The 27,515-nt window shown below is 37.7% G+C and overlaps 2 protein-coding genes across 3 annotated transcripts; one reads left to right on the top strand and one right to left on the bottom strand.

The window, feature by feature from the left end:
* Window positions 1–143: 143 nt before the first annotated feature.
* On the bottom strand, window positions 144–23,903 carry LOC122671579 (EPIDERMAL PATTERNING FACTOR-like protein 6). Of its 2 annotated transcripts, XM_043868880.1 has the most exons (5): window positions 23,884–23,903; window positions 5,002–5,169; window positions 4,802–4,848; window positions 2,986–3,226; window positions 144–226 (listed from the first exon to the last, which is right to left on the bottom strand). In XM_043868880.1, coding segments are annotated over exons 2-5 (414 nt in total). In that variant the 5' UTR covers window positions 5,126–5,169; window positions 23,884–23,903; the 3' UTR covers window positions 144–224. The 2 variants fall into 2 exon arrangements, with proteins under 2 accessions (XP_043724815.1, XP_043724814.1); XM_043868879.1 differs by lacking the exon at window positions 144–226 and having other exon boundaries at window positions 2,793–3,226.
* Window positions 22,996–25,763, top strand: LOC122671576 (inositol oxygenase 1-like). The gene is made up of 10 exons (XM_043868877.1): window positions 22,996–23,029; window positions 23,126–23,228; window positions 23,420–23,501; window positions 23,644–23,848; window positions 24,160–24,219; window positions 24,319–24,371; window positions 24,502–24,626; window positions 25,313–25,380; window positions 25,498–25,576; window positions 25,687–25,763. The coding sequence occupies exons 1-10, from the start codon at window positions 22,999–23,001 to the stop codon at window positions 25,718–25,720; spliced, it is 840 nt and encodes a 279-aa protein (XP_043724812.1). The 5' UTR covers window positions 22,996–22,998; the 3' UTR covers window positions 25,721–25,763.
* Window positions 25,764–27,515: the final 1,752 nt, after the last annotated feature.

The following is a 27,515-nucleotide window of genomic DNA, read 5'->3' as shown; positions in this document are numbered from 1 at the left end:
GGGATTTTTTCCCCTAAATTTTAGGAAAGAGAAATGACATAATTATCATTGTCCAGAGTCCAGAGTCCAGAGTCAGACTAGCTCATCATCCTTCATCTTTTTTTCTCTTAAACATAGAATCGAAGTTGTACACCATCAACCAGGCAATCTATAACATTTTAACATGGATAGAACATCTAACATAGAGATGTTACATACAAATTTTGGATCAAGAAGTTAGGTCTCTTAAGACATGTACAATTCCTTCTCACATTTGCTTCTCCAAGCTTTTTTAATGATACTCTCTGTCATCACAGGTGTTCCTGATGGGACCAGCACATAAATCGGCTTACACGGCATAAATTTTTCGCATTTCGATGTACACCAAGGTGACGAGTGGCGACAATCCATCGCCTCTCAATTAAGTATCTCCTCGTCGATCTGATTAGAGAAACCACCTCCCCCCCCCCCCCCATTTTCCTTGAGGTACATAGGATGAGGCTCAAATTTGGTGAATAATTAGATCTGAATGTTCTCTATTCACATGCCAAGTTTTCGCCAAAGGGAGGATCCATGGATTACAAAGAGAATGAATAGACGTACATGGAGGTAAATGATTGAATTAGAGATTGAAATTTGACATGTAATTGACCCATGTAATTTTCTAAAGGGAAAGAGTTATTTGTGGAGGAGTGTGATCCATGCATGCGTGCAAGGTTAATGGGAGCGCGCATGAAAGCATCCACAAGATGGGCATTTTCACCTTTCATGAGGGGTGAGGCAGTCATGTTCACCCCCTCTGTGTTTGAGCCCAGGGGTCATGCTCCCCAAAAAAAACCATTTTCTCTTTTTTAAATATCCAATAGTCAGACTTGGCACATCACCTCTTCAAATGGCGTAAGTAAGTGCGTAAACCATGCAAGTGACTTTTGCTATAATTTATAACATTTTATCATTTTTCATCCAACAAAACATGGCCAAAGAGAAAAGCTTTGGTATGTTGGGACATTCAATTGAGATAAGTCATTAAATTTAACTTATGATATATTTCACATAATTGTTTTTTATTTAACCGTTAGTGAATGAAACTGACTTGGGATTATTGCAACACAATAGAGATAGGCAATAGTGTCCTAAGCACCTACTATATCAAAAGGATATCCCTCCTTTCAAGAGTTTGGATCACATTCTTGTACGAGAATGTGTTCTCGTACGCTGGATGCCAGCCATATGGAATGAAAATATTTAATTTACTTTTTCCCTGCATCTATTTAAATTTTTGTAGAAAAATAAGAAGGAAAAGGGATTCATGCACGGTCGCATATGACAATCAAAAGCTTTTTCAAATAGGGGTGAAGAGTTTTGGTCATTTCAACCTTACATGAACAACCTCCATCGCACGATTATATATCATGCACGGCCATACATTTAACCTTTCACCAAATGAGAGTATGGCGAACAACATATATGTGAAAGGATGCATTTACCATTTTGGAAATTTTATTGGATGGTACCATATTTTGAAACGTGGGTGAGGGTTATCTTGACTTCTTTCCTAGAGAAATCAAATTAACTAAATGGTTATATATATTCAAAAAAGAGTCAACTTATGAAAAATTTTCAACTTTGAAACACTTTTTAAGAAACATCTTTGAAACAATGCAGCCTTTAGTAATTTCACTTTATTCTTATGAGGTCACTAGGGAGTGAATTGAAATTTTCAATGGCTAAGTACTAACATCAAATTTACCTAGCCAACTAGATCTCATCAAGAATTGTGGGCCAGAAATGAGTTGACATTTGTCATTTTGTTGATTGTACATGACAAAGAAACATATTAGGCCATGGTTGAATTGATGGGGCAAAATCATGTACATGGTAGAGATGGTCTCCTTATGGGTGGTATAATTGTATGATTGAAAAAGTTGAAGACAAATTTGTTACTAACATATATAGCCTACTACACAGTATTTGTTTGGAAAACATTAACATTTGATGCATTATACATTAGGGGTGGGTCAATAAAAAAGTTGGATACAATAATTGACCAACCACCCAGCAAATATAGAATCCCTTTCAAAAATAATGCAATAATTTATCAGAATTTTACAGCTAAAGATTGATTTTTTGGAAGTATTTTTTATTTGAGACATAAACTTAAGTTTTTTCTCCTTACGATTGATTTTAGTTTTTTTTATTTTTTTTATTTTTTTAAAAAAAAATATTCTTTGTGGGGGAGCATGGCCCTTATGCACAGGCAAAGCCAATGAGAACGTGCATTTTGGTATCATGAGGGGTAGGATTTCTGTTTTTTATGGGGCCAGAGCAGTCATTCCGCCCACCTTTGTGTCTAGGTGTGGACAGTTGAACATTTCTTATTTCTTTGTCATAAAGGGCTAAGCGTTTCCTTTTGTCAAATAATTTTTTTAAATATTTAACTAATAAATTAATAAACTTATCGTGCCATACTCTTTTGTACCAAGTTCCCTACAGACAATTGATCGATCAAATTCTTTTTTGGTCTAAGCAATCTTTATTAAGGTGAGACATGATAGAATCTAATCCATTAAAATTATAAAGGAAAAGGTTCTTTGAGCTGACTGCAGAGGTGCACTAACATCCTCTCTCTCTCTCTCTCTCTCTCCTCGTCACATAAAATAATCTCTCTGCCCCTATGTACGAAATCATTTTGTCACCCTCATTGATGCTTTCTCCATGCTAAACCCTCTCCTCAATTGTTATAACCATGGCTGTCTGGCCCTATTTTTTCTTAAATATATAAAATCAAAGTTGTACACCCTTAACAGCACATTACAACAATCTTACTTCTCTTGCATACTCAATATATATAACTTCTACAAACCCAAAGATGAAGATTGCAGTCCAACACCACATAGGTAGGCAGTAATTTTTTGGTAAGCTATATAGCATATAAACATGAGCCCAACATCCAAAGTGAGAAGATGTTACAGACTCAAATTTTTGGATCAACAAGTTAGGTCTCTTAAGGCATGTACAATTTGTTCCCACATTTGCACCTCCAAGCTTCTGGATAATACTCCGTCGTCACAGGTGTTCCCGGTGGCACCGGCACATGAACCGGCTTACATGGTGTACACTTGCCGCATTTCGACGTACATCGAGGTGGCGACGATCCAACGCCTCTTAGGTATCTCCTCGTAAAGCTCATCAAAGAAAGCCCCCATTTGCCTTCATCATCTTTCATGGCTATTTTGCTGGAAAATTCCTGTTTGGCATTTACTCAAACAGTTAACCTCTAATTAAGAATTTTTTGTTGGAATACAGAGAAGATATCTTAAGCCTAGTTCCAGCCAAACTGATCTGACCAACCAAACCAAACCCTCACTGGTTCGAATTTGGGCTGGGCATTTATGAAATTGGAAGAAAACCGCAACGGACCGATCAAATGGACTGGAAACTGAATTGAAATCGGAAACAAAAAATCAATAAAAATAATGTTATATTTTTTTTATTTTTTATATAAGAAAAAAGAACCTTCAAAGGCAAGGTGGCCCCTACACCTAGACACAAAGGGGTGCAAAATGATCGCTCCGACCCCCATAAAAGGCAAAAATCCACCCATGTTGATGCTTTCGCGTACACTTCCATTGGTCCCCATGTTCGCACAAGGGCCACACTGTCTTTCAAGGAATATGTATATAGAAAACTAAAACATGAACTAATAACAGCTCTATAGGTAGGGGTGTTAAAAGTAGGACCGAACTGAGGTCTTATTGGGCAGGGTTTTGGATTGGGGTATTACGAGTTACGACTCCAAAACCAGCTCAAAACCAAGATCGAAATCAAACCAAACCGGTCTATCCTAATAAGAAACTGTTAATAGCCCGAAACCAATTAAAAAATATATTTTTTTCCACAGTTTTGCATACCCAAACCGGGGTGAAACGAAAGTCAGCTTGATAACAAACCGATCGAACCCAAAATCAAATTGAACCAAAACTGAACTTTTCTTATTGTTTTGGTTTCGGAGTCACCATTCTCACATTGAAACCAACTCAACCATAATCAAAACCGGCCCGAACCCACTGATTGACACCCGTACCCATAGGAACTCATTAAATTAACTTGATAAAAGACCGAATCGACTCAAAACCGAAAGAAATAAAACTGATTCAACCCGACCGAAACCAAACTAACCGACCAATTGACACCTTACTCAAGCCCCTTTCCCAGGTGAGGTAGGAGAATCGATCTAGCGACCTCCTTGGAGCCTGCCATACCAATCATGAGAAGGGACAAGGCACCCGAAGGTGAGTCCTTTGCAGACTGTACGTACCAAAACACCATCACGAGAATGCAACCGTAGGGACATCTCAACTGTGCATTACTGTACAGAATATTTCATATTTGGCTACAGCCTAGGCAGATTCCAGAAGTTCACGGGGTTGGCTTCCTCAGAAACAGAGTTCCGGTTAAGACGCTGAACCTATCTGCGCATGTTACCGATACCCAAAATTTTGAAATAGAAAGAAAATTTAAAAATAAAAAATAAAAAACCTATGATGATTAGGTGATCTGAGCCATTAGATTTGACATTGATACTCTGTTTCCTTGAATCCAACGGCATCAAGATCAAATACACAGTTTCAAACCAATAAAAGGTCAGGAAAACGCATCTCAGTAATAATAACTATTTTCCCATGTTTCATACCAAAACCCATTTGATTTGAGATGCTTTGTAATCACCAATCAGGGCTCTACTCTCAGAAAGGCTGGCCTGAGAAGTGAGAATCAACTATGGGCTTTGAAGAGATGATGAGATTAGTGTATGTAAACATACCTGAGCATTAAGTTTAGTTGCTCTACCCAATTGAGTTCCAATGGTATCTGCAATAAAGTAATAAGAGTGATAAGCAGAGATTTCAAGTTAAAAACCTACTAAATTTAGCAGCAATGAGTGGTGGATGCTTTAAGATTTCTTCAAAGTTGTTGAAAACTACTAAATTTAGTGGAAACATGAGATGGGTATTACTCACTTACCTAAACAGAGAGGATTGCTGGCGTTGGTACTGATCAGAGCACATACAGAGAAGAAACAGAGGGAAGCCAAGTAGAAAAGAAGCTTTCTGGACATGAACTTCTGTATACTTCTCTTTAAATCCATGAAGAGATACCTGAAACTCAAGCAAGCCCACTTCTTGATCTAGCCTAAATGTCTCCCTATTCTCTCTCCTTCTCTTTCTCTGTCTCTTTCTCTTCTGTATGTGTGTGTGTGTGTGTGTGGGCTTCTCGAGATCTACAGTTTGAGCCCTACAGGAGAATCATGACCCCCCCTTCTTTTTCTGCTTGTCAGTATAAACCATCTCCTTACAGGTCATTACTTACCTGAAAAACTAACCTTTTATCTCCCCTTTCTCTCTCTCTGAGACAAACACACAAACACCCACAGAACAAAAGCTTTCGTTGTTGAATTCGCCTAATAAACAAAGCAGATCAAACTACTGGACCTCTGTGAGACTATGAGAGAGCCTCAGATCTTAGTGATTACCATATAAAGCAGACAACACACAATTTAATATTTGTTTCTCAGAATTGATACATATCGGTCGTATCAATACTCAGTCTCTTTCTCTCTCTCTCACGCACACATACACACAAACCCATCTCTCCAAGCTAGGAGACTATGGAGTTGGAACTTGGAATAGTAGTAGAAGTAGTAGTAGTAGTAGAAGAGAGAGAGGTAGAGTCTGGATTCAAACTTGGAACAACACCAGAAAACACAACACTCCTCTGTTTTCTAAAGAAAGCAAACAAAGTATGTTTGTCGTTCTTTTACTCTTTCAAGACATCTATAATCAGCTTTCATTAAAAAGACGTTTCTACCCTTCCTTAGTTTCCCAAAACAGTCCATTTGCAAATTATAGGAACCAAAGTCTTGAATTACCTTTACCTAGTTTTAGCTCTGTTTATATCAAAATGGATCGTTATCGTGCTCTACCCACCAAGTCAGGGGCCTCAGGAGGGTTACAAAAAATGGTAACAGAACAACGGTTATATTTTTTTCAGTTGGTGAAGAATTGGTGAACAGGTGAAAGAGTGGAAGGAAGAAAGGGTTAGTTTTGGGCAAAAAGATAAATTAGAAAATAATCAATCTTTCCTTATGTCCTTTCTCCTGAAAATAAAAAGAAACAAAGAAGAGGGTAGGTCATGTAGGGTCTTGGGCCTCTTGGCCCTTGGGAGTAGGGATGATAGCAAGTGGGCAACTTTCCATTGCTCTTGCAAAACCCTAAAGTACTACTTATCCCATTTACTTGTTACATTTATTCATCACTAGTTTTAGGGTTCACGCATGCAATTTGTAAGCAGCATGCACACAATACCTAGATAAGAGAGACAGATTGTCTCCAATGCACTATTGCACACTCTAGTCAAATTTATGTAGAGAGAAATACATTTAATACATATAGGGGTTAGGCCTCCTCCAAAGTCCCCAATGTTTTTGGATTCTAACCCACATGGGATGCCACTTTACATGGATCTCACCATTAATGAGGTGTAGAACTCATCTCTAACTTGCAGGACCCATACCTCATGCATGGTAAGATCCATGTGGGATAATACCCCACGTGGAGATCTGATGCCAACCCCTCCCTAACCACTACAACTTTTTCTTTTTTGATGCACCGGTACCACATCACTTTACATGATAGGGCCTCCGGCCTCTAGAGTCCAGCCCCCTAATCTCTCTTTATTAGGTCCATCGGATCGGATTCAGCTTGGATACGGATCGGATGTGATTGGATTCAGATATTTTTTGGTCGAATATGGATATCTTTAAACGGATTCGGTTGTAGATCGAATTCGGATTTTCGATCATCTGTTTACATCTCTACCTTGTTAACCCGGACCTTCCTCTCCCTAGCTGATACAAGTCACTCTCAATCCATATCTCTTAGATCATGATTCTCTTTTCCTCATATTCTAGAACCTGTTGAATTTAAAAAAAAAAAAAAAAAACCCCTTAAGATCATTATTTACTTAATTTTTTATTATTAAGTATTTGGATTCTTATCAGAGTATTTGGATATTTTTTTTCGGATATCTCTAAGCGATTACGGATGTCCCTAAATGGATACAGATGTGGATCGAATTGAATTTTCGGTTATCCATTTACAGCCATGCTCTTTATAAACGTTTGGTCACAAAGTATGTGCACGAGCATGTTGCATTAATAAAGTCTCTATGTTATGTAAAACCTAGGATTGAATCTGGTCATTGTTTTAAATATCAATAATGGGATTTGATACTGATATCTATTGATTTTATCAGGTTATCTTACACAGTTTTGTCCTTATTTTTATAAAAAAATTTGATTTTTGGTTAAATTTACTTTTATTATTAATCATTGCAACGATAAGAGATCGAACAAGTATTGAAATTGACCTCGACCTCAACTGATGCTGATATTTGAAACCATGATCAAGTATTCATACCTCAATACTGTTCATCCTTAGGTCCAACCTAAAATACAAGTACAAGAAATGGTAAAATGTGAGTTTAAAATTTCAAAAAAATTACTAGAAAATTATTTTAGTGTAATAGAATGTATTGGTAATTCTACGAGTTTTTGGACATTTATATTCACATTCAAACATTTAAGCTCATCCCCATACTCTTTGCCTTTTTAGTATAACATATTTTTTTTCAATGTAAAATTATATTATTTTATATATATTAAAATTCTTTTTTTACTCATTATTAAAAAATATGAGAAAAATGACTTCGTCCGAGAGTGTAGCTCTTGCGTGCAAACACATGATGGTGTGAAATGGTCAATATTCCATCCCCATGAAAGACAAAAATCTCACCCATATTGATGTTTTTTCGTACCCCCATCACAGGAACCCCGAGGAGGCAGGATCGAGTCCCGGATAGAAAACTCTTTCCAAAAAGGATTTAGAAATAAATAAGAGGAAATCAGAAGAAGCTTCTTAATTCACTAATTTTATTACAATAATGCACCTATTATGAATATCAAAAAATGGAAGAAGTTAAAGATGCTAGACATGCTTTTCCATGGTTAGGTTCACTCTACTGGATGCTACAATGGATCTTTATCCTTTCAATTACATTGTCCGTATTTGACTCAAGTACATCTAACAGAGGAGGCAGAAATGACTATCCTACCCTCTGCCCAAGCACATTGTCCGAGATGGGGTCTACCTCCCTCTATTAGATGTACTTGACGGTCAAGTACAGACAGTGTAATTAAGAGGATAAAAATTCTGCTACAACTGGCAAAGCAACATTGGTGGATTCTCCTCAGAAATATCAAAAATGAGAGAGAGAGAGTAAAAAATAAGGGCACCACTAGGGTAGAGGAACATTGGTGATTGGTTCCAAGAAAATGGAAGGGTAAACCTGTCAAGTCAGAAAACAAATAATTGGAGGGAAAGGGTAGAGAAAAGATACATTGGTTACTGGAACTTGCAGGTCACCTGGGGCATCCCGAAACCGTTGTCGGGGAAGCCAACATCCGTTTTACACTCTTACCCTCCTCAATGTGTTACCTTCTCTTCTCTACCCTTTTCAAGTTTCCTATTTGCTTGATAACTCCTTAGTGACCCAATACATTTAATGAATTTTCTCCTATGCATTTTGAATTATTAAATCAGTAGAGAGTTGATATGTAATTTTTAACAGTTAAAAGGGGAATCAGTAGAGAGTTGATATGTAATTTTTAATAATTAAAAAAAGGGGAAGTTTTCATACATGATCGTGTGTAAACCGTGTATATGAGAGGGTGGGAGTTTCAAGGCATTAATTGATGGGTGGGGATTTATAATTTTTCCAACTCTTTGTGAGAGACCCTCTCACATACACGGCTTACAGTCATGTTTGAAAATTTTTTCCATTAAAAAAATATATGTAGAAAAGAGGATTTTTAGATTTACCATCTCTTGAATTTTTAAAACTTTATTCCTATCCATCTAATTCTTAACTAGAATTGACTTTTTTATTTTTCTAAGCTAGTAGTGAATGTTTTTGAGTTTAAATTTATGGCATAATTGAGGACTGGCATGGACAACTTGAAGTTTTACAATTAAGAGCATATTTAGTTAAACTTGGGTCCTTTGCTTCCCATTAAAACTCCATCAGGCACAAGCTTTTGGAGTTTACGTGGATTGACAAGAGTTGAGTTCCTTTGCACGTACATTCATATGAACCAATGTATAGGTCAAATGCCAATCCCATTTACTGTCATTTAAAGGATGAAGAAGGATATTTATGAAAGCAAAAGGGAAATCCAGATATGTATTTAAATGCAAGGAACTGAACTCAAGTGACAAAAACTCTACTTAGTAGATGCAGATAATAAATGTTGGGACTGGCTAGTAAATTATGTAATATTTTTTCCCCCTTAATAGGTACTAAAGTGAATATGGATTTGATCTCAAGTCCTGGCAACAACATACAACAGATTTTACTAGTGAACTAGGGTAGCACCTTTGGAAAATGTATTTTCATGGTTTATGTTATGTGATGTTTTTTACTCCTTTGCTTATTATTTTGGCAAGGGAAATAATAATCACTCAAAACTCTTCAATATTTTGGAAATGCTATGCATATGTGTCATGTTACTCTGGCTTAAGATTTTTGAAGTTTAGATTGATTCGCTCTCTTACAAAATGTTGTTTGTTATTGATTAATTTGATTATGTTATTATTGTTGTGGATCTTTTCACTCTTACGAGATCTAAGTGTTCTTTACTTTAGAAAGCAACTTAGAATACGTAACCATGTGAATTTCATAACTATATTTCTTTAAATTCCTTAAAATAACTATTATCACATGTTTATCATGCCCACGCATGCCACCTCCCATCCTTATCTCTTTGTATCTATATTTGTCATGTATATGTGTACAATCTCAATCATAGCAGTAGATTAGGGAATAATTTATTCTAATTGATTCTTGTAACTTGTATATATATTCAATCATAGACATTCAATAAATTCAAGCCAATATAGCTCTATATTTTGGCATTGCCATATTTAACAATAACATGTAAGCTTCTCAAAATGACAACTATGAATTAATGATGACCAAAAACCAAAATACACAAGCCCATATATGGTTTTATTGCCATCACTAAATAAGTCTATAGAAACAAAACTGACGGTCCCTCAGCTAAAACCTCTATAAGAAAAAATATCACCCAACTACATCAAACTACAATCATAAAACTTGTATACAAAAACATGAAATATACCCTTTGAAAGAGTACTACTAGTTCTGGTTCTAGCCAATACTTAATTGGTATTTCGGAAATCCCATCCCGGATCTGTCATGTTCCATTTATTATTTGGTATCAAAATCAGATCTCAATACTATCCCATTTATTAATCAAATGGTTTGGCACCGGGTTCTACTAAGACGGTTCTAATATGGTTCCTGATTTTGGTCCCAAATTAACACTCTTAGGAGATACGCAGACAGCTTTATAAATTGGTCGAAACTTCAATTTCAATAAATCGAGGACAACATCAGTTCAACATTGAAAATATAAGGATAAATATCCTACTATAGTAGGCCATACAATAGAGATGGGGCTTGAAATTTAACACATGACCATGCAAATGGAACTTTTCGATCCAAAGGTTGGCTTAGCCAAATTAATAATAAGTGAACAAGGATGGACCATTGAGGAAATCCTTCCTCACTATCTAGAACCATTAATTCAACCACATGGAAAGGTTGGAAGAGATCACTATCAAATAAAAAAGTGGACTTCCATAGACTTGAACAAAAAAATCTGAAGGAAGAGAATCTTAGAATCTATTGTCATGTGCACATCCAACAATATTATGTCTTTCTTGTTACGTTTAAGTGAAGAAAAGGTCAAGATGTCTCTTTCTTATTGATAATTTCATAAAGATTGGGTCCTTCTATATCAATCTCCTCTTTGCTACTTGGCATTCTAAGAAATAGTTTTTTGTGAAATTAAATATTTATAAGTGATCAAAGGTGTTTGGTTCCTCCACCAGCACCTGTGTCTCCTTAATCCCCGATGACTACCATCGACTCACCGACCCTGTGCGCGCTGCATTGGTACCTCTCTACCTTGCAACATTCTGTTGGTAATTTTGGGGATATGCAGGAAATTTCACTCTTGTGTTGTATTTGGGTGATAATTTATCTTACTCTCTTTGTTTGCATACTGTTCTTTACACTACTGTACCCCTTTGGATTATCCCTACCATTGCCTTAGTAGGTGTTGCGTAATTGCTAGCTGAAGTGCTCTGTATCTTGCTGCATTTTGTGTACCTATACTTGTGTTGTGTGATATTGCTTATACTTGCTGTATTGCATCTGTTTGCATATTGTTCTTTTACACTACTGTATTGTTCCTTTAGTGTATCATTGCTTTGCATTATCTATTCATGCTTATTGTTTTATACACTATTGTATCCATTAGTATAGTGGGACTGACTGTGTAGTAGTCTAGGGTATTTTGGTATGAATTGATTCTTGTGTACCTAATCTATTTACCTATACAATGTATTAAATAATCTTTGGTAAGTTGTCCTATTAACCTTACTGTTAGTGCTGCATCTATATATTATATAGTATCTCTCCTTTTTTGGTGCGTCAGGTAGGCAGCCAACACTATATTATATCCAGTCAATCCCTTTTGCATGGATCTTAATATTTTTCTTAATATATTTTAATTATCCATTATCTTTTCGTTTATCATGCCCTCTCATACAAATCTTGTTCATAAGCATAGGATTAGATTTGCATCCTGGAACATCGGATCGCTGACAGGCAAGAGTATGGAGCTGATAGATGTTATGCGGAGAAGAAGGATTAATGTTGCCTGCATTCAAGAAACGAGATGGAAGGGTCACAAAGCCAAGGCTTTAGATGACTTCAAACTATGGTACTTGGGAAATGAAAGCGGGAGAGGCGGAGTGGGCATAGTTGTGGACAAAGATCTTAAGAACGAAGTAGTGGATGTTAAAAGATTTGGAGAGAGGATCCTATCTATCAAACTGGTGCTAGACAACAAGGTTATCAACATTGTAAGTGCCTACGCACCCCAAGCAGGGTTAGATGAGAGTGTTAAAATACAATTCTAGAAATATATGGATGGTTTAGTGCAAGGTTTTGGCCAAGGAGAGAAAATTATTATCGAAGGTGACCTTAACGAACATGTGGGAAGAGATCGAAGACGCTATGAAGAAGTTCATGGAGGATACGGGGTTGGGGAGAGGAATGAAGAGGGGATCTCAGTGTTAGACTTTGCGATAGCATTTGATATGTGCATTGCAAATACTTTTTTTAAGAAGAGAGAAGAACATTTAGTTACTTACAAGAGTGAACAACATGCAAGCCAAACAGATTTCTTCCTAACTAGAAGGTCTGACAGACTTCTATGTAAGGATTGTAAGGTTATACCTGGAGAGAGTCTAACCACTCAACATCGACTGGTGGTCTTAGATATGTACCTTGGTGCAAGGCAACACACGAAGGTGAATCAGGTTTGCCCTAAGATAAGATGGAGGCTGCTACAAGGAGTTCTCTTAGAGTCATTTACCTATAAAGTAGCTACACAAGGAAAGTGGGACTTTGAGGGGGATACCAATGAGATGTGGATTGAGATGGCGACTTGTATTAAGAAGGTTGCTAAAGAAATGCTAGGGATCTCAAAGGGTATGTGTTTGGCCCCTAGAGAGACTTGGTGGTGGGATGACAAGGTCCAAGTAGCCATTAAGACTAAGAAAGATCGTTTTAAGACCTGGCCAAGGACTAGAGAAGCAGAGGATAAAGTGAGATATTATGCAGCTAGAAAAGAAGCTCGGAGGATTGCGGGGAAAGCTAGAGCAAAGAAATATGATGACTTCTATGTAAAACTTAATACAAAAGAAGGGCAAAAATGAGATCTGTCGGATAGCAAAAATAAGAGAAAGGTAGAACAGAGATCTACACCATGTTAGATGCATTAAGAGTGAGGATGGTAGAGTACTGATACGAGAGGCAGAAATTTTGGAGAGATGGGGTGAATATTTTTACAACCTACTAAATGGAACTACCTTGACAGATAGGATGGATTCTGAAGTAGAGAGGAATAGTCTTGAAGCCAACTCATGTCATGGGCATCTACAAAGAGTTGGTGAGGCCGAAGTTAAAAAGGCCCTACGAAAAATGAATGTAGGTAAAACACTGGGACCGGATGAGATCCCAATTGAAGTGTGGAAGAGCTTAGGAGTACAGGGTATATCTTGGCTAACCAAGCTGTTCAACAAAATTTTGAGTACAAAGAAAATGCCAGATGAGTGGAGGAGAAGCACTATAGTCCCGATTTATAAGAATAAAGGTGATATTTAGAACTGCAATAACTATAGAGGCATAAAACTAATGAGTCATACCATGAAGCTATGGGAAAAAATCAATAAAACCTACATAAGAAGAGAGACTGATATTTCGGAGAATCAATTTGGTTTTATGTCAGGGAGATCCACGACAGAAGCTATTTATTTGTTAAGAAGGCTTATGGAAATTTTTAGAGCTAACAAAAGGAACCTCCATATGATCTTTATAGACCTAGAAAAGGCCTATGACAGAGTCCCTAGAGAGCTTATTTGGCATGTCCTAAACAAGAGAATGAGCTCAAGTAACTATATAAGTTTAATTAAGGACATGTATGAGGGTGTAATGACGAGTGTCAGAACTGCAGAGGGCCAAAGTAGTGAATTCCCAATTACAATTGGGCTACACCAAGGATCAGCTCTAAGCCCTTATATGTTTACACTCATCATGGCTGACTTAACCAGACACATTCAAGATGAGGTTCCTTGGTAAATGCTTTTCGCCGATGATATTGTTTTGATAGACGAGACAGTGAAAGGGATTAATGCAAAATTGGAATTATAGGGATCAAGCTTGGAATCAGGAGGGTTTAAGTTAAGCAGAACAAAGACAGAATATATGATGTGTAACTTCAGCCAGACTAGGAGGGGGGATGAAGCGGTGAAACTTGAGGAGCAAGAGCTACCACAAAGTGAACGCTTTCGATACCTGGGGTCAATCATTAACAAAGAGGGCGATATAGAGGATGATGTTTTCCACAGAATTAAAGTAGGATGGATGAAGTGGAGAGGCGCATCGGGAGTGTTATGTGACAAACACATGCCTGTTACACTTAAAGGAAAATTCTACAAGACAGTAATAAGACCAGCTATGACTTATGGGGCTGAATGTTGGGCAGTTAAGAAGAATAATATAAATAAGATGAGTGTAGCGGAGATGAGGATGTTGAGGTGGATGTGCGGCAAGACCAGGAGAGATAGAGTAAGGAACGATTGTATTAGAACTGGTTTGGGAGTTGCACCAATCCAAGACAAGCTCCGGGAGAGCCGCCTGCGGTGGTATGGTCATGTCCAATGGAGACCCATGAATGCAACAGTAAGGAAAAGTGACAAGATTCAGCTTAATGGAGCTAAAAGGGGTAGGGGCAGGCCTAAGATGACTATTGGTGAAGTGGTAAGAAAGGATATGCATGTGGTACGGTTCGACCCTAGTATGACTGCGGATAGAGTTGTTTGGAGGACAAGGATCCATATAACCTACCCTTTGTAAGGGGGATGTTCCTAGGATGCTGTTTTGACTATTGCTTCGACTCCTACCTTTACTTATTTTCCTTTTTTACTTTTTATCTCTCTTGCATCCTTTATTGGCTTAGCATCTATTGGATCCGTGTAACCGACCCCATTTAGTTGGGATAAGGCTATGGTTGTTGTTGTTGTTGTTGTAAGTGATCAAAGGTAAAGAACAGAATGTTGGGTATATTATATAACACTTTTATATGTTCTAATATAAGTCTACTAGAATAAGGATCCAGGCTGTAATAGGCCCCATTTGAAAGAACTCATCTAACCTAAAATCCTAGTCTTTCCTATAAATACTAACTGAAGGCAACAACCTGTTTATTCTAAACTTGATATGCAGGGTGTATTGCATTAAGCAACCTTGTGCTTAAACCCTACACCCTGACACATAAAACATAGTAAAATGTCAAAGGAGGCCAAATCCTTTGCCAAACTAAATTGTCTTAAAATAGCGAAGGCATAGTTGTATGTGATTTATGTTTTCAAAATTGGCCCTAGCTAGGTTCAAATATTTCAGGAAACACCACTAATTTATGTGTAACACAATTCAAGTAAATAACTTTATAATTATTTATCCATTTACTTAAGCTATTGTTCATAAATAAGCAAACATCTTCCAATTGATTCTAACAAAAAAAAGTTAAAAATTTACATTACAAAAGGATAAAAAGTCAATTATTCAGCTCAAAAATAAAAATCAACAAAAACCAAATTTTTTAGTAGTAGGGGTGGGTGATTTTTTTTACTTTCAAATATAAAAATTTCATAAATCTTAACCATCACTAAAAACCAAAATACTGACAAAATAATTTTTTGTTTTGATGTCTAAAATTCTTAAATGATTTTAAGTTGTATTCGTGCACACCAAATAAGGTTTGACGGAAACATTACTCATTTAATATAAATCAAAGTTAAAAAATCTTGTATTTGTTGGAAAGTTGGTTTTATGCTCTACCCAATATAAAAAGTATCATGTAAAAATAAAATCATTTGACCAGTCATACTTATTACAGAATAAGAACATTTCTCCAACCTAATTGAGACCATTTTTTTTATTTATAGATAAGATCATATTTTCCAACAATAATATAAATCAAATATGAGACTAGGTACAATAGGACAATGATCATTATTATGTAAATTTTCTAAATATAAGTTGGATCGTATATATTGGGTTCTTACAAGTATATTCTTTGAGATTTGATACTCGAGATTTTCAGAGTGATTCTTTTATAGATTGGCTGAATTATTTGTTTGTTTGGTATAAGGATGTCCCTCCTTTCCTTGATTCTTCTTTGTTTGTCGGGAGGAGAATCTTCTCTATAGACTTCCTTTAATAAAGTTTTCTCAATCTCTTGATTAAAAAAAAAAAAAACCAAAAACTCTAATCTAAATATAAGTTCCATTATGAATTGATTAGGTTGTGTTATGAGTTTACTCGTCGAGTTTCATTACTTCTTCTCTAGATAAAAAATTTGGAAGAACATGGAGTTCACTTATACTATACTAGTCTCAGAGTGAGAGCATTTTATATGTCTTTGAATTAAAATACTTGAGATCGTGAACACTTAAATGAAATCCACTAAAAAATGGCGTACTCAAGGCTCCCACCACCGTGGGACCTGGGGAGGATCATAATGTACGCAGCCTTACCCCTGCTTTTGTAGAGAGGTCATTAAATGATATATAAATTGATTTAATTGGACAGTTTTAAACCTAGAATTAATCCATATCTGATCAAACATTCTAGGTATTTTCATTGTTCTCTATCACTAATGTTTTAACATAATGAAGCCTTAAAATCCATGTATATTTACATTCATGTGTAAACAAGAAAATGCTTTGGAGCCGCCCCAACTTTATAAATAGGTCAAATATTCCTTATGCTGGGAGTGCAGGTTGCGCCTAGACACATGAGGGTGGGCAAAATGATCGATCACCTTGTCCCCTTGAATGGCCGGCACATGTGTCTTGGCGCAGGCTGCGCTATGGTACAGAGAGCATCAGCCCATATATATCATATGGGAAAAAGTTCTCTGTCCGGGAGTGTGGCCTATGCCAGCACTCCCATGAGTCTATCTCTCTCCTCCTCATATGAAAAGACATTTCTACCCACTTATTTTAAGGAGGAGAGAGATAGACACATGGGAGTGCTGGTGTAGGCCACACTCCCATGCAGAAAACTGCTTCCCATATCATATATTTCACTTTGGTACACCTCTTCCTCTTGCAGAGACAGAGAGAGACAGAGAGAGAGAGAGAGAGAGAGAGAGAGATTTTCCCAACAAAGGAAGCTGAGCTCTTTCTTTCCCTTAGTGCCTTTTGGGGTGTTGGGGGGGGGGTAATGAAAGGGAAGCTAACGAATAGGTAGAACTGGGAAAAACTATAGGAAAAGGGGTGCTTCTTTAAGTTTTTTTTTTTTTTGTCCTTTTTATCTTTATTCTTCATATGTTTGTAGAAGCTTTAGGGAGGTAGAGCTGAAATAATAGAATACAAAAGGGACAATTAGGTCAAACAAAGTTATAGCCACATATCTAAACTTTAAAATTTTTCATGCTCCCCTTACATTGCAGTGAAGGGACTGTGTTTCATGAGTGTGTCTGTGAGTGAGTGAGAGAGAGAGTTGAAAAAGAGGGGTTTGAAGAATGGGACATGGCAGTCCATTTATATTCTATTTCTACTTCGGGCCCAAATAATGAAGGGTCGCTGTGCAGAAAGTGTTGACTGTGTTGGAGTAAAAAAGTGTGTGTTGAGATTAAGAGAGAGAGAGAGAGAGAGAATAGTGATGAGTGAGAGTAGGGTAGAAGGGTTGATGTCCCATATGTTGCTTGTTGTGTAGCTCTTGTTTAAATGTACGTGTTTTTAAGTCCATAAGCTTTTATCCCTCTTTCCCTTTAACTACTACAAGTAATAAGCAGCAGCAGCAGTAGTAGTGAAGCCTTGTCATTGTCATCTCTCTCTCTCTCTCTCTCTATATATATATATATATATGTATATATGGATGGGTGCCCTTACAGTCCTAAATTAGGACTGTAAGTCTATACCCTAAAGTGATACGCAGAATCAATTATTGTCCCACAGATATGATATGATATATTTTCTTTTGCTTCCATTGCATTGTATTGCTTTAGATCCCTCTATTAATCACAAAAGATAAATTTCCAAACAGCTCTCATGCTGTGACTTTCCATGTGTCTTTGTATTATTCATATACCATACTACTACTTAGTGTTATTGCGTTACCAAAAAAAAAAAAAAAAAACTGAGTGTTATTGCTTTCCCATTTATGTCTGTTTCAGGAACCCTTTTTTATTGAAATAATTACATACAAGCAAGTACTTTTATTTTTCTCTTTCCTAATCAAGGGCCCATAGCCCAACTACAGTCTACAGAAGGGGGAGGGGAGTTAAGGCCCATGGGCCAACAGAGAAGGAGGGAAGGAGTTCATAAGCCAACATAAGAAGGGAGGTAAGGCCCATGGGCCAACAGAGAAAGTGGGGAAGAAGGTTCATAAGCCACCATGAAGCGCCACCTCCAACTCCTCAATCTTTACCAATTCCACCACCGAGTCCCCCTCGCTTGCCTATTCCTTCACCAACACCGCGGATATGGTAAGGGCGGCGGTGGTGGATTTAGGCTTGATTGGAGGAAAAAACGAAAGGGAAAATGGAGAAAAAAAGGAACAAAGAGGCTCCGTTTGGTTGCAAGGGGAATTAAAGGGAAGGGAAGTGAAATTTTCATACTTAAAAAAGGAACTTTTTTAATCATTACCCCATGTGACACCATGTGACAATATATTTACAATCCAGATCGTCTACGGCCTGCCTGCCTGTAGCGGCCAGAGCAGCACCCTGATGAGGTGCGGCGCAATGACCGCCTTATCCCTGCCTAGCGCCTTGCCCGAGTGGGGGTAAGGTGGTCATTGCACTGTGCCTCATTAGTGCGCTGCTATAGCCGCTACGGGTAGCAGGCCGTAGAGGATCAGGGTCCATATATTTAACTCCAAATCATTCCATATTTGGTCATTAAATTTCACTTTACTTTGCATCCATTTCCTTTTGGTTTAAAATGTAAAATAAATATTACATGTAAAATTTATCTTTACTAGATATGGTAAGAAATTTAAGTAATTTATACAATCACATGGGGTAATGATTACAAATATTTCTTTTTTAGATGTAAAAAATTTCCCTTCCCTTTCCAGAAAGAAAAATTCTGAGAATTAGAAAACAACCAAAAAGAACAGCGATCAACTTGGTGGGACTGGAACTAATCACATACTCATCTCTCTCTTTTTCTCTTCCTCCCAATTCCCAAGTCTAGACGGAAGCTCAACATTCACAACCATTGCACCGGTAGCAGAAAGAGAGAGAGAGAGAGAGAGAGATAGAGAATGGGACATGGGAAGGTGGTGCTATGAGTTCTGAGTCTTGTGAACCAAAATATTTTTCTTCTCTCGTTAATTAATTCGAAAACCCAAAAACAAAAAGAGAAAGAAAAAAAAAGGGGGGGGGGGGGGAAATTAGAAGCAGAATGAGTAATAAAAAGGAACAAAACTAAAAGAGCAAAAAAACAGAAACGATAAAGGTGGGAGATGTTTCGGGGAAAAATCTCAGATTTTGGATGATTCCTTCTTCTTCTTTTTTTATTTTATTTTTAATATTTTTTTATGTGTGGTTTTCAGCTTTGGTGGGACGGGAATTCAAAATCTCAGTTCTACTGTGTGTGAGTGCGACTCTGAGTCTGAGATGGCTGGCAGGGTTGGCTGGCTGGCTGCCCTATGCTACGAGAAGCGCCGGCCGCCTTATATTCAGGAATTCTATCTGGGATTAGAATAATAAATTAATGGGTTAATGGTGTGGGTGGCAGTGGAGCTTCACGGTGGTGATGGTGTTAATGGTGGGTGGCGGTGATGGTGGTGGTGGTGGTGGTGGGTATGTAAAAGAAGATGCTGCTTTGGGGAAGATGAGGGCATTTTTGTCTTTTCAAAATTTAGCAAATATATTAGGGCAATTAGTTCTTTTCAAATTTTAGAAAATATAGAAGAAATGGTAGTTTGATCATTTTTTAGCATTTAACACTTGGTGTGGACTTAAATGGCTTTAGGGAGGTAAAGTAGGGGTAGTACGGGAAATTTTTAGGGGTGGTACGTGGACTTGTCAGAACCTTAGGGGGTATGAGGAATATTGAGTGCATTTTAGGGGGTATGCGTATTTAACCCTTATTAAATTTACCATCATTGGAAAACATAAGTCTTCTACTAAAAGGGTAAAAAAGTAAAACTAATTTTGATTACAACAAGATGTATTCTTACTTATTAAGGTTAATTAATAATCAATAATTATTAAGGTTTTGGATTTATTTAATTATTTTGATGTGAAGAAAATTCTGGGCACACCGCCAAGGTACCTAGACTATGTCTATCTCTCTCCCACTCCCTTGCAAAGGACCACCCCACCCCTCCCCATGCCACCTATCCATTCTTCCGCCTGGAGCGGGGAGCGTGCCCACCCTTGTAAGAATGTATAGTTAATGGATTTTCTTATCGATATCCCTTAAGGTGTCATATAATATGTAACCTTAATTTTTTGAACGACGGCTGGAGTTTCGGAGCCGACGATAATCTCAATGCCACCAACATCTGAGTCGACATCACCTGCAAACAGAAACAAAGAAAAAAGAATAGCCTCCCTTGATTGGGAGCCCCTTGGTGTTGTCCATATATAGCCCAGAAACTGAAACATAAATTTGGAGCACATAAACTATGATTGTCTGCTGACGATGGCAAAAAAACCTAATCAACCACAGAACGGGGAGCTTCAGGGGAGGGGGAGGGGAAGGGGAATGGCGGAAAGTATTGGCAGTGACAGCCATGGTGGGAGCAGAGCGGAAGGGGTGCGGGCGCAGAGGGAGGTGGAGCAAGATAGAGTGGGGGCAAGTACATAGAGTGATGGAGCAGGGCGGAGGGGGGGCGGTCACAGAGGGCGGTGAAACAAAGTGGAAGGCAAGGCGGTGATGATGCATGAAATGGGGAATGCTTTCCTAGACAGATTTTCTGTCGTCGTTATCATCGTCGTCATCTCGTCAGCCTCGTATTTGGTACCGGTTCCAAGGATCATGGTGAAAGAAACTAAGGAGGAGATGGGAAGTTTGGATTACACGCAGCGGAAAAAACCCTAACGATCTTCAATTGATTATTTGTGCAGTGGAGAAAAAACCCCTAACACACAACGGCGGAAAACATTGAATGGAATCCTTTACGAGCCAAAAGAACAGAAAAGGAAGAACAGTAAAGGAAGCAATATAAAACAGAGACTGAAAACCCTAATGAACGAAAGGACTAAGGAGAGACATGAAGAGCTTACCGGAGTCAATTCTATCCCAAAAGTGATAGAATTTGTACAATCGCATGGAACAACCGACAAAAAACATAGGAATAGAAATCAATAACAGAAACGCGAAGAGAGATTCATAAGAGAAAGAAAGAAGGAGATTACAGTTTTCTTCGCGGTGACCATGGTTGCGGCTCTAACAAAAACGATTAATTACATTTCCATCCTCGCACCTCATATTTATGCAAAGCCATGAAAAATGCATTTTTTCCCTAAAGGTTATTTAATGCAAAACTAAATATTGGGGTAAAAAAAAGGGTTTTCAAAAAATTGAACGTTGTAATACAAAATTTAATGTTGTTCCTATGTGAAAGGATAGATTTAACCTTATTAAAATACTTTTGGGAATATAAAAAAATGGCAATTAAATGAATGTGTCAAGTTCTAAATACTCCTATAGAGGTGTCATTCAAATACTCCCTTAAGACAACACACTTCTTTTAGATGAGAGTAAGTCTTATCATTTCACTTAAAAAATGCATTAAATAACTTGTAACTTTTATCTCTCTCCTCTCACAATAGGGGTAGATATGTCATATCATAGGAGGGAGGAGAAAGACAGACATGGGGAGATGCTAGTATACGCTACACAGCCAAACAGAAAACAATCACGATTTTTTTACTTATCCATGAAATATTAAGTTAAATAACTTTTGGGAATTAAACAATGACCAACGTTGTTTTTTTTCTTTAAAAAAAAAAAACCTGTCATTGATGATTTGATCCAACTTTTTTTGAGGTAAAGGAAGAAAAAGAAAAATTAAAATAAAAAAAAACCAACAGCTGCCTAGTGCACCAGGCAGTTGGTGAGCTGTGATGTGCCTCATGCCCATGCTCATCAGATATGCCCTCTCACAAGGGGCCACGCTCCCCACGGAAACCATTTCCCCATAAATATTTGAGACTTTTGAATATCCAAAACTAAGGGTACAAGTTTGGCCTTGTCGGCCCAAGCCCGCCCTAGCCCATCCTGAGCCTGAATAGGGCTTGGGCTGGATTTTTCAACCCTGAGGATGAGTTAGGGTTTAGATTTTCAAGCTCTGGGTCAGGGTTGGGCCAGACTAGGGTTGAAGCCTCAGGCTGAGTCCAGCCCGGCCTAACCCAACCATGTGTTAGGTTATGCTTCAGCTTTTACAATTTTTGTTTAGAGGGTAATTACCTATTGAACAAAAATTTGACAAACGTATTTAACATCTAAATTTTTTTTTGGTTAAACTGTAAGATAACATTTCATCAGAAGCTTTCATTTTTCGTTGAATTGTAACACAAAGCTGTATGTGTTCAAGATGTGATGTCCATCATGTATCTCTTTTTCTGAATGCATAGAATCAGGGTCAATCAGGGCTAACCCAGTCTGATCAAGGTCAATCAGGGCCAAGCTGAGCCCAGTAGGATTGAGCCTACGCTGAGATACAAAAACGGCGGTGAAATTACATTGAAGAAGACATTCAAAAAGACTGAAACACCCCGGAAGCATGCATGTAGGAAAAGGGTTGTTGAGATATCTCTGTTATAGGCAAACATGGTGATTTGTGGATGAGTATTCCACGTCACTCTTGACTCAGTCAGCCCAGCCAATGACGTACCACATGTTACATTACTAACTTACCAAGTTTATAACAAATCATTTCACCCATTGCCAGATGCTAAGAACCAACCAAACCTTCTAAAATCTAAATCATTGCCTCCTTGCCTGTAATAAACATAAAAATGGATATGGGATATCTGATTCTCTGGAGAAGGACTCAAATTCCTTCCAAATTCCAAGGAAGGACAGTTTATCAACCTATAAAATACCACCCCATTTTACAACTTCCCCTCCACACCACACCAACTTTCCCAATCCTTTCCCTGTCTTACCTTCGTTTTCTCTGTTTTTTTCTTTGTGATTTTGCTTGTCCTCTCTTCTGTTCATTTCTTTTCTTTTTTTTTTGCTTTCAACATTTGATCTTCTTTTTCATTTTCCTGAGAAAATGACAGTCATGGTTGAAGAGCCAGTAGTTGGTAAGATTCTTACTATCTATCTAATTTATTAGATAAAAGAGTTTTTATCTGGACATGATAAATTCCTTCTAAGAGATCTGGTTGCTATTTTTGCAGGAACCCAAAACCAGGATAAGAATATCAATGAAGAGACCAACGAGTTGGTGGTTGATGGTGGATTTGCGGTTCCTGGATCCAACACATTTGGTCACACCTTTAGGTATTTCTTTCAGAAGAAGAAGAAGAAGAAGACCTTCATTTCTGGCATATATGGGCCTCAATTGCCTAAGCCCAGGGGCCCAAAATGACCCATTTGGTGGCTTCATGGGTCTTGGCTGTGTTGGTGGTTGCATTGAAAACTAGTGCTTCAGATGTCAGATTCATTTATTTGAAATGCCTGGCTTTCAACAGGGATTATGATGCTGAAAGCGAAAGGAAAAAGAGCGTTGAGGAATTTTACAAGCAGAATCACATCCACCAAACAGTGGACTTTGTAAGTAAGCCCAGCCTTTTGATGTGAAATTATATTATTATAAATTAAAAGGGTTTTAATTCCCTTTTTTGGGGTTGGTTTCAAAATTGAAAGCATAGTTTTTTATTCTATTATAAGTTTATATTTTGTATGATGAGTTCAGGTAAAGAAGATGAGAGAAGAGTCTGGAAAGCTGAATAGGATAGAGAAGAGCATATGGGAATGCTGTGAACTTGTCAATGAGTTTGTGGATGAAAGTGACCCTGATTTGGATAAGCCTCAAATTCAGCACTTGGTTCAGACAGCTGAAGCAATCAGGAAAGACTACCCTAATGAAGATTGGTTGCACTTGATAGGCCTCATCCATGGTGTATACCCACCCACCCACCTATAATTCATAAACGCTCTCTCTCTCTCTCTCTCATCACTTTGTTAATGTAAGGGTATTATGGTAATAGTTTTTTATATGTTCTAATATAATCCTACATGTATTATGGTTCAGGTTGTGAGAGGTAATCTAGTAATTAGTCTCATCTGACCTAAACCCTAGTTTTTCTATAAATACTAGCTGGAGGCAATAACCTGGATATTCCAAACTTGATACACAGGGTGTAATGCTTTAAGCAACCAGTGCTTAAACCCTAAAAACCCTAACAGTTAATTCTTGTATGGATTTTAGATCTTGGGAAGGTCCTTCTGCACCATAAATTTGGAGACCTTCCTCAATGGGCTGTTGTGGATAAGAATCAAATTTGTTTTATTAAGTTTATTTCACCTGTATATGGAACTAGTCCTGCTTTTGTTGTTTCAAATTGCTCAAAATATTCATATTTTACAGGTGACACATTCCCTGTTGGGTGTGCTTTTGATGAATCAATTGTTCATCACAAGGTAATATCATCTCACAATTTACAATTGCAGTAACTAACTGCTTAGATGTTATGTTATTACAAAAAAAGCAAATCACTAAACATATAAACTTATCTGAAATCCATTTTGTTGTTGTTGTTGTTAATACAGGTGTTTCAAGGATAATCCTGACCACCACAATCCTGCCTACAATACTAAGTATGGAATTTACTCTGAGGGATGTGGGCTTGACAATGTGAACATGACATGGGGACATGATGAGTATATGTACTTGGTATTGCCTCTTTACACTCTCATTTAGATTTTAGGAGTCTAAACTCCTCTAATTAATGTCTTAACACTGCATTTTATAAGAAAATGGTTTAAAAACTAACTAAACTTTTTCCCTCTTCTTTAGGTAACCCGGGATCAATTGGGGCAGGAGGCATTTTTAGAGACCACCTTGGAATAGTCAAGAAATGCTTTGTGGTTTACCTTGGGACAGGCACAAATTTCAGAGCTGAGATGGGCTCTTTCCTCACTGGCATCAAGATAGCTAGCACTTTGAAATCGGAAAAACTGTGGATTGAAAGTGACTCTCAAGCTGCAGTGGCGGCAATACTTTCAGAGAATTTACCATGGAATCTTTTGCAAGAATGGTGGACAGCAAAGTCTTTCCTAGACTCCATTCAATGGCGGGTCACACACTGCTACAGGGAGGCAAACTCAGCAGCGGACGCCCTCGCAAATTTGGCAGCCAAGAGGAAAACAACATGTTATTGGAACTCTACTCCAAGCTTCATTGCTAACATTGTTGACAGTGATGCTCTTGGGCAACCTAACTATAGATTTCAGTAATGTGTTGAGTCATTAGTATGCCAGGATGTTTTGAATCGCTAGTTTTTTTCCCTTTGGCTGGTTAAAGGCTATTAGCTGTACTATTTATGTTTCATTTTAATACAAATTGCTGACCATTAGCACAAAAAAAAAGAGAATAAGACAACTCTACCTTCTGCTGCACTGTTCATCATTCGATTCCATTCCTTCTATCGTAAGTACTTAACTTAAATGCTATTCTCTAATTATCTAACTCATATAAAAATATAGTAATTTTTGTAATGTAATGATCCATTTGATTGAAAAACAATTTCAACCTCTCATTTTGCAGCTTTACATAAATCTGGAGCATGTAAACACTTGATGAATGAAGAGGATAATGAGAATCTGAAGTGGCTTCACATCTTCAAGTATGAAGATCTCCCTCCCCCCCCCCAAAAAAAAAAAAAAAGAAAGAAAGAAGAAACCTTCAAGTTCAGAACCTTTTTTTTTTTAATTTAATTTTTCATATTATTTGCAGCAAGTATGGCCTTTACAGCAAAAGTAAAGTGTAGGTCAATGTGGAGAAAGTCAAGCCTTACTATCTATCCCTCATTGAAAAGATGAGTTTCACCTATTTTTATTTTCAAATTGCTTGCTTTTTTTTTGCCATTTTTCCTCCCTTTCTTGTTCTTAATTAGATGAATGTTGTTGCGAGTTAGGGGTGTCAATAAAGCCCGGCTGGCCCGAACCCGCCCGAACCCGCCCTGAGCCCGGCCCGGGCGACCACGATTTTTGACCCCGAGGGCGGGTTTGGGTTTAGTTATAGTCCGACCCTGGCGAGGGCGGGTCGGGTCGGGGTTTAGATCCTGGCCTAGCCGGCCGGCCCGACCCGACCTCTTATTAATTATAGGTATATAATATTACATATATATATATATATATATATATATATATATATATATATATATATATATTATATACTTAATATAAGTATTTTCTTGACAAAAAAAAAAAGAAGAGAATTGTACATAGATAACTACTAGCTTTGTCATCATCATGTGGGAACCATAAAAAGAGTAGATCATCTACTATTTTGATCGGGACCATAAAAAGAGTCACGACATGATTGTTATTTAGTTGTAGCCCATAAGCTTCGAGGCTATTAAGGGACATCGTTACAATTGTAGAGAGAGTTTATACACACGCCATTTTTTCAACATATTTATTAGCTGTCCCATAGGTTGAGATCCTATGTTACAAAAACATGTTCTAATGAGACACGTGAACGGTGCCATAAATCGGACCAACGACCGGCCCGACCCGACCCTGGCGGTCGGGTCGGTGAGAGTTTCTTGACCCTGATCGTCGGTCGTGGTGGTGGCGCGCCCAACCCGACCCATTGACACCCTAGTTGCAGTACTTCCCCAAAGCTAAGATGGTGAAATGTGATTGATGGTTCAGCTTTGAAAAACTGATTGAGCAGATAATGGCCATAATGAAGGGCTGTGGATACTAGATGCATTATCGTTTTTGATTACGTGTTCAATCTAGACTATTCCCTATATATTTGAAGTAATGTATAATAATTCAAGGCTTAAATTTGATTACTTGGTCAATCTAGACTATTCCCTATATATTCAACACCAGAATTTGACATTATTGTAAGAGAAAATGATGTGCACACCATCACTGGTACACGTTGTCTCACACATTCTATTCTCCCTAATACTTTCTCTCCTCCTTGACCATGTGAGCTTTCTATATACAAATCTTGAGACATTCTTTCTCGTCGGTCCATTGGCTTGACTTAGAAGATGCCAATACATGCGGACATTGTGTACCTAGATCCCTCCCTCTTTTATGCGTATGTTCTTACTATAGCCTCCTAATTAAAGATCAACACAAATGCATTTATGACCCTTCCATTGTCCACCCTTGACAAATTATGACCGTGTGTCTTATCTTAATTATGGGAAAAAGATCTCTACTTGGTGGTGTTTCCTACGCCTTCTCACGGGGTATTGTGAGATGACACCTCTACCCTTGGATAGAACCCAAACGTACTTACCCATTGACCCAAATGCTTGTGTAGAGACCATGCGACCAAGTAGAGATCTCTTGCCCCTTAATTATATACACCTTTCATTACCCCCCCCCCCAAAAAAAAAAAAAAAAAACACTTTTAAGATCTATCATAGAAACTGATGTAGGGAAAAATTAAGCCAAAGTCCATATTGATCACGTGTCTTAAATGTCAGCTTCAAATTCAATCATTTAAACTCCCAAGTAATGATAAATTCCATTAAAGTCCAACCACCCTCTTTGTAGTCCCAGATTTTTAATGGTTGGTCATTTTGCCACTAGCTT

The sequence above is a fragment of the Telopea speciosissima genome, chromosome 8 (assembly GCF_018873765.1).
Source record: "Telopea speciosissima isolate NSW1024214 ecotype Mountain lineage chromosome 8, Tspe_v1, whole genome shotgun sequence".
NCBI classification, from domain to species: domain Eukaryota; kingdom Viridiplantae; phylum Streptophyta; class Magnoliopsida; order Proteales; family Proteaceae; genus Telopea; species Telopea speciosissima.
This window is presented reverse-complemented; position numbering and strand designations above follow the sequence as displayed.

What these genes read in the sequence shown, in the direction of transcription:
- LOC122671579 (XM_043868880.1), bottom strand. Translation starts at nt 5,125, where the DNA reads ATGGATTTAAAGAGAAGTATACAGAAGTTCATGTCCAGAAAGCTTCTT. An exon ending in CAGCAATCCTCTCTGTTTAG is followed by an intron (nt 4,849 to 5,001) that starts GTAAGTGAGTAA and finishes ACTTTATTGCAG; the next exon opens with ATACCATTGGAACTCAATTG. An exon ending in CAACTAAACTTAATGCTCAG is followed by an intron (nt 3,227 to 4,801) that starts GTATGTTTACAT and finishes AATGCCAAACAG; the next exon opens with GAATTTTCCAGCAAAATAGC.
- LOC122671576 (XM_043868877.1), top strand. Translation starts at nt 22,999, where the DNA reads ATGACAGTCATGGTTGAAGAGCCAGTAGTTG. An exon ending in ACATTTGGTCACACCTTTAG is followed by an intron (nt 23,229 to 23,419) that starts GTATTTCTTTCA and finishes GGCTTTCAACAG; the next exon opens with GGATTATGATGCTGAAAGCG. An exon ending in TCCTCAATGGGCTGTTGTGG is followed by an intron (nt 24,220 to 24,318) that starts ATAAGAATCAAA and finishes CATATTTTACAG; the next exon opens with GTGACACATTCCCTGTTGGG.